The sequence below is a fragment of the Bidens hawaiensis genome, unplaced genomic scaffold (assembly GCF_021521415.1).
Source record: "Bidens hawaiensis isolate Kalapana, Puna unplaced genomic scaffold, B.hawaiensis_p1.1 tig00031185_1, whole genome shotgun sequence".
Lineage (NCBI taxonomy): Eukaryota > Viridiplantae > Streptophyta > Magnoliopsida > Asterales > Asteraceae > Bidens > Bidens hawaiensis.
In genome coordinates, this window is record NW_027495250.1 from 113,991 (window position 1) to 121,218 (window position 7,228).

General features: G+C 32.8%; 1 protein-coding gene across 1 annotated transcript; it reads left to right on the forward strand.

Moving 5' to 3' along the window:
* Window positions 1-2,723: 2,723 nt before the first annotated feature.
* LOC143581803 (protein LURP-one-related 8-like) lies at window positions 2,724-5,339 on the forward strand. The gene is made up of 2 exons (XM_077064499.1): window positions 2,724-3,031; window positions 4,780-5,339. The coding sequence occupies exons 1-2, from the start codon at window positions 2,780-2,782 to the stop codon at window positions 5,125-5,127; spliced, it is 600 nt and encodes a 199-aa protein (XP_076920614.1). The 5' UTR covers window positions 2,724-2,779; the 3' UTR covers window positions 5,128-5,339.
* The last annotated feature ends 1,889 nt before the right edge of the window (window positions 5,340-7,228 follow it).

The window sequence follows — 7,228 nt, forward strand, 5'->3', positions numbered from 1 at the left end:
AACAAAGCGTGTTTGTTAAAGAATAAAGATTGAAAAGAATATAATTTTAAATGTTATCGTCAACATATTATGCTACGTATATTATTGAAGATTATAAATAAAAAAACTCTAATATGCTTTTATTTTACGAAACAATTTTATTAATCGTTAAATCTTAAATATATATTAACGAAACTTTTAAAAACTCTCTGGTTGCTCCTTATATTCTATCAAGCTACCAATTTGCTTTATTTGTAAATTGAGTTTTCTCATGCATTTTACCCGAATTCACGGGTATGGGTCTCACCAAATCCAGATAGCCCTTAAACGGGTTATAACATCTAATTAAATTAAAAATTAATCTCACCAAATATTTGATATGAAAATCCTATAGAATAAGAATATATTAAAAATTAATATATGATATTTTTAAAGTAGATATTATTTATAAATTAAAAAACAATTTAACAATAAAAAAATAAGCGGGTTATTGGTCTCACCAAACCTGGATAAATTTTAAACCGGGTTATAACGTCTAATTTATTTGTGGGCATTTTTATCACCAACTCCGAAGTATATTATTAACTTCCTTACAATAAATAAATTAAAATCCAATATAATATATAAATATTAGAAACGAATAATGTAAAACCCCGTAATACGGGGGACTAAAACTAGTTTATATAATAAACTTAAATAGTATCTTATCATTGCTTACGAACATATATACGAAGTTTTTTGTTAATAAAAATATGAACCGAACTAAGAATTAGATTATTGATAACCCGATATAAAGAAAGTAAGTTGACAATAATGTAAATATAAAATTAAAACATATACGGGTTGATCGAGTGTTTTTTCCATATCTCTAACAACTATAATTTCCATTTGCGGTGGCGAAGCTTGGACTAAGACACCAGGAGGGCTCAATTTTTCGGCCAACAACGGCTAAATTTACACTACGTATAAAAATTTTCAGACGAAAACGGATAAATTACACTACTATGCAAAAAAAAGGGGGGGTCGAGGTCACCCCGCCCTAACTAACATTCGCCCTTGGCCATTCGTTTTATTTGATTTCAAACTTTCATGTATGTTGTCTTCTCATATATATATACACTCTCTAACTTGATCATCGTCTCTCAATCTCCCTTCTATTATAAATCTCAATATACAAGATAATATGTTATATGTGGTTTTAAAACAATTTTAGTTAAAATTGGTTACATTTGATAATTACTTATATTATTTGAATTATATAACCTAAGGATATTAAATGTAACACACAAGCCAATAACAAACAACATTCACCAGTCAAAGATAAATTCTTAACTTGACGATGACTAATAGCTAACAAGTAACAACTAACAAGGATAAAAGGACTTGTCTAATAATGAAATTGAGATAAAATACAATATTATAATAACATTTTGAACTTCATACCAATCAACTACGTACCTTGATTTATTAAATACATGTATGGTCATGAAATAGTGAAATCCAAAGTCAACAAAAAAATAAGAAAGCTTGATTGGGGGTAGGGGTCGTTAGGAAAGAATAATGGGACATTCTTCTTTCTCCGGTATGTGAGTTAATTAAGGACGGCACCGGCCATGTCAACTCATAACATCTTGGCCTACTGTCGTCTTATCTACCAACAACTATCCAACCCCAAATTTCACTCACCCTCATAACACTAACTTATTTAAAATTTTAAATTAACCATAAAAGTTTTTTGCTTTATTGTATGGCCGCAACTATTGACAAGGAAAGTTTTAGAAGACTCTCTCACAATAGAGTGTGTGGAAAATTCATGTCTCTCACAAAAGAGTGTGCATATGACAAAATAGCCATTGCAAATTTTCAATAACAAAATTTCAAGATTTTTGTTATGTTCGTTATGATACCATAATTAAAACAAAATAGGTGACTCTACACGAATTTGGTCGGATCAAGTCATGTTTGTTATGCTACCAGAACAAAACAAAATTAACCTTTGATCGGTTTCCCTTACATTCGTGAGGGTACCCGAATTAAAAGCCTAAAAAATGTTGCAGACCAATAAGGTGCCGCAAAACAGACCAATGGGGCTTTGCGGCACCAAAGTTGTCGTTATACTTATTAGTAATTTATAAACGAGTTTGGATAAACTTCTTATTTTCATTTATTATTATTTTAAAAAAATGGATGCCAATGGAGGCATATGGACAATAAGTTGTATCGCTAGCCGTTTTTAAATTCGTAAAACCATGTTTTATAACAACTACGTTGATTATTGATATATGTGACCACCACATTTTTGGAACCTTACATTTACAATTTTTATAAAATAAACTAAACTTTTTAAAATAATTTAAAGTTTATAATAGAAAGAAATTTATAAAAACAAAATGGCTGAATGAATTTTAATAAAAGAATGAAAAGAATGTAGATAAGATAGCTTAAACGTTTGATATAGGATTATGGGCTTTGATAACTCAAAAGTATTTTCAAACAAAGATAACTTGATTTTTATAAAATACTTGATATTCCATTTTTAAAATATATATAATAAAAACATTTACATACAAAAAAAAAATAAAGTTTTAAACACGTAAGACTACACGGTCAACCAATCAACCGAGTATTAGTCACATCAAAATAAAAATAAACTTTTACAAATAAAAAAAAAATATTATAACAAATAATAACCAATAATAAATAATAGGTAGTCTTGGTGAGACTATAAAACCAACCACCCTTCACCTTCTATCCATAAAACCTTTATACCATTTCCTCTGTCATCAAAGATAACAGAGTCATGGCAAAGGTTTACCCAAACGCCGTCGTTCCACATATCCTGCAACCACTCTCCTCCACTCTCTCCGGTGCTTGCAACCCGATTGTCCTCACCGTTTGGAAGAAGTCTCTGCTGTTCAATTGCCATGGCTTTACTGTCTTCGATTCCAATGGCAATCTCGTTTATCGTGTCGATAATTACGCCGCAGGAACCAAGGCTGAGATCGTCCTCATGGACGCCGCCGGCCGCTCTCTTCTCACCGTCCGCCGCAAGGTATAATTCATCAATTTTTATAAATATTTGGATCATATACAACTTAAATTAACAGTGTAATTATATATACAATATAATTGTACTGTATTGTAATTACAGCATAGTGTAATTACTTTACGAACTACTTGTGTATATAAATTACACTACTTGATTCACACATTAACACTACTTGGATCGGTTCTGCCATTCAAAAGGCGCAACTCACAACTTGTAATCCGCTTATCTGCCTCTCTATTATAATTGGATCCTGTTATTATAATTTACAATATTACATATTTAAAAAAAAGTTAAATTGTACTATAATTATACCCTAAATATTTAATGATCTATTTACTATTTTATTAAACTTTTTATTTGGTTTGCTTAATTTTTTAATTTTCTAAATCAAAAAGAAAAATGTATTTTTTAATTTTGATTTTAGTTTTATTATATATTGATATGTTTAGATTTTTAGTAACCTATGATTTGAAAATTAATCCAAAAAGAAAAATGTATTGTTTATTTAATTTTAGTTTTTTTATATATTGACATTGACATGTTTAGATTTTTATTGCATATGATTTTATTCTGCTCGGGATTGGCTGGTTTATTATTTATGAATTATTTGGTGTATACAATTTTTTTATGTACATTTTAAATATAATATTTATAAATTACATAATATGTGTTTGTTATATTTATTACTAGTTTGAGGCCCGTGTATTACACGGGTAATTAATGAAAATTTTAAACTTTAACCATTAAGTGAAATACTGTCAAGAAAAATGATCATATATTGTTAATACAATTACAATTTACATTAAAATTACATAATTAAAATTACACAAATATATTTAAATGTATAAAAAAGTGTAAATCAAGTCATAAATATATATGTTTCTGAAACATTTTGGTATGAGTTACGGAAGAGATATTGAAAACTAAATATTGATCTTTTTATTGCTAAAACCCTTTATACTACACAAAAAAAATTCATATAAATAAATGACAAATAGTTAATATAGTAAATCGTTGTACCTATGAATTTTAATTATAATATTCAATCTCAATGATTTAATGCTAAGCACCAAGATATGTATATATAGTAAGTATTCTTCATGTTTGCAATATCTATACAAGATTTTTGGGAAAAATTAAGAAAATACATATTTTCCTTTGTTCAAATGCATATGAGACAATTTTAATACCAAATTTGAAACCAATCTTATATAAAAAGTTATGCATTGTTGTCGAATCCCAGTTTAAAAACAATTTGTAGTTTACCATACAAATCCCAATTCTTCAACAATGATGCACCGTTATTTTCTTTAATCTGCAATTACCCGTGACTTTAAAATTTTATTTTAAGACACTTGCAACTTCAATTTTAATATTTTCGTATTTCACCGTTAATGTTAATGAATGAATCGGTCAGACTTTATATTTAATTAAAATATTGCATTCATATATTGTAATGACTTAAAAGATAAAGGACTATATATTGAAATTGTTTGAAAAAATATGTGAGAATGTCTATGAGATTGACAAGTGGCAAAAGTGGTAGTCTTTTATTATAAGAGATAGATAATTTTATACATAATACAAATATAAGCAGCTGAAGCTTGGGTTTAGACTCGTTTATCAAACGAATTGAGTCTTAAGCTTTTGCTCAGACTTAAGCTCATTTAAGTTTTACTCGGTTTAAGCTTTTAACTAGCGGATCTTGATTACGAATGTTTCTGCTAATGATTAACAATTTAACATGACAGAGGCTAAGTCTCTTGGACAATTGGCAAGTGTACGACGGAGACACGGCGGTGAACCGCCGATTCACAGTGACGAAGCACGTGACTCTCCTCAACAAAAAGTCGTTAGCTCACGTGAGCATCACAGGATCAAAAATGAAGAAGGTGATTTACGAGATTGAAGGATCGTACACGCAGAGATCATGCGTTGTTTACGACGATAAACGAAGGCGCGTGGCTGAAATTAAGCGGAAGGAGGCGGTGGGAGGTGTGAGACTTGGCGGAGATGTTTTCCGTTTGACCGTACAGCCGGAGATTGATCCAACGGTTGCAATGGCACTGGTCGTCGTCCTCAATCAGATGTTCCAATAGCCAATGTGAATATTATTAATAATATCGGATCAAGTAATTTTGATGCATTGTTTTTGAAATCTGGTCGATTGAAGGCTTGGTTTTTTGGTTTTTATATAAAAGATCAAGCTCAGATTGTTGTGTGTATGATGTCTATTTGTATCAGCATCACCATTATCATTTATATATAATGAAGTTTGATATTGTTGATATTATATATCCTGTTTATTCCCGGTTTTTGTTGATGGATTATTTTGTTAAATATAAGACTATGTGTAGTCATAAAGCTCCACTATCAGGCATTATGTGCCACATGACGCCTAATCAGAGTCATGGTTTTTTACAAAAACAGGCTATAGTCATAACTCTCCACCCCCAGACATTATGCGCCAAGTGGCGTCCAGTCATTATTAATTTTATTTGTTTTTTTAAATACTAAATCATTTAAATAAATTAACATAAAATTAAAAAATACATTAAACTTCCAAATAAAAACTAAATTAAAAAAAATACATCAAATTAAAAAAAAATACATAAATAATACTAATAAAACTAAAACTTATTTATATTTTTCTAAAATTTTCGCTCGTCGAGTGGCTTTTAGAGATTGGACTATCGGGTCGTCTTCGGATAGCTCGTTTGATAAAACCTCGATGTCTTTGTCCATTTCATTCCTTCTAAGTAGGTCGACGGCGTCCAAATTTACTTGAAGTCGTTGGGTTCCAAGTTCGTGTAAATATTGGAGTCGAGAGTTCATTAATTTGAATTGGCTTTCCAATTCGGGATTTCGAACCCGTTGCCGACGACGAAGCGACCCATTTCCCCTTTCCTTTGCCTTTGGTTCTTCTACCCCCCGGCCGAGGCATCTCGGTAGTATTTGTGACATCTGCCCCGATCCGACCCGACCCAGGTACCCGTTTCCCTTATCCGATCTCTTTCTTTTATGATTTAATATCTATTTATACTTATATTTTACCTTTAATAATAATATATATTTTCCTTCCCGCCTCTTTCTCTCTCTTTCTTTCCGCCGTCCCGTCCCTCTCCTTCTCTCTTTCCGCCTTCTTTTCCCTCTTGTCGCCGTCCCGCCCTTACGCCTTGTTTCCCTCTTTTTCTTCTAACCCTTTGCTTGTCCTTTGTTCCTTCCCGCCTAAGGTTGTCTGCGCAGCTCCACGCGCCAGACCCCTTACAAGGAATCCTGCGTGAAGACCACCTGTTTCAGCGATACGCGAGACGAACTCTTCTCGCAGCGCGCTAAGAATTGTAATTCTTCTCGCAGCGCGCTAAGAACGGTAGTTCTTCCCGCGACGCGCTAAGGATTTGTAGTTCTTCTCGCAGCGCGCTAAGAATCGTAGTTCATCCCTCGACGCGCGAAGAATTATAGTTCTTCCCGCGGCGCGCTAGGAATTTTAGTTCCTCCCGCGGCGCGCTAAGGAATGTGATTCTTCCCGCGGCGCGCTTAGAAATATAGTTCTTTCCGCGACGCGTTAAGGTTGTTTCTGTCTGCCTTCGCGCTCGCGCTCTCTTGACCTTCTGTGTCTGCCTTCGCGCCTTAGCCTTCTCGCGCTCAACCCTTTTAGTTTTCTTCTGATTAATCTAGCCGTTTGCTTTTGTGTTGTCTTATCTTTTGAGCTGTTGACCTAATCTGCTTTATGTCTGAAAAGTTACTTTCGGCGCAGCATGCGCACCAACCCCATTGGTTGACAGAAAAAGTGACTGACATAATCTTTTGAGAATCTGCTTTTGCCATGCTTGACCAGTAACTTTATCTGTCCTCTCCCATGCCTTTTTCTGAATCCTGTCAGCCTTTTTCTCTTTTTCCCTGCTACCATATCTTTTGATATCTTTACTTTTCAGAACTTTTTACTGTTGATATCTTTTCTTTTACTTTTGGAGATCTTTTCTAGGGTTTGTGTCCCCTAGGGTTTGCCTATATATAGTACTATTTTCTTAACACTTCACACACTACACTTATTCTCTTCCTCCCTTTTTGCTCTCTGCCGTTGTTCTTCAGCCGCCTCCCTCCTCTCTTGCCTCCGTCTTCCTCCCTGTTCTGCCCTGCTTTTCCGGTAATATATATATATAATAATTTACTTATTAATTATGCTAACTTATAATCGAG

Bases quoted from the DNA above. Each gene is read 5' to 3' on its own strand.
- LOC143581803 (XM_077064499.1), top strand. From the start codon at position 2,780: ATGGCAAAGGTTTACCCAAACGCCGTCGTTCCACATATCCTGCAACCA. The intron at 3,032-4,779 runs GTATAATTCATC...TTAACATGACAG, and splicing joins TTCTCACCGTCCGCCGCAAG to AGGCTAAGTCTCTTGGACAA.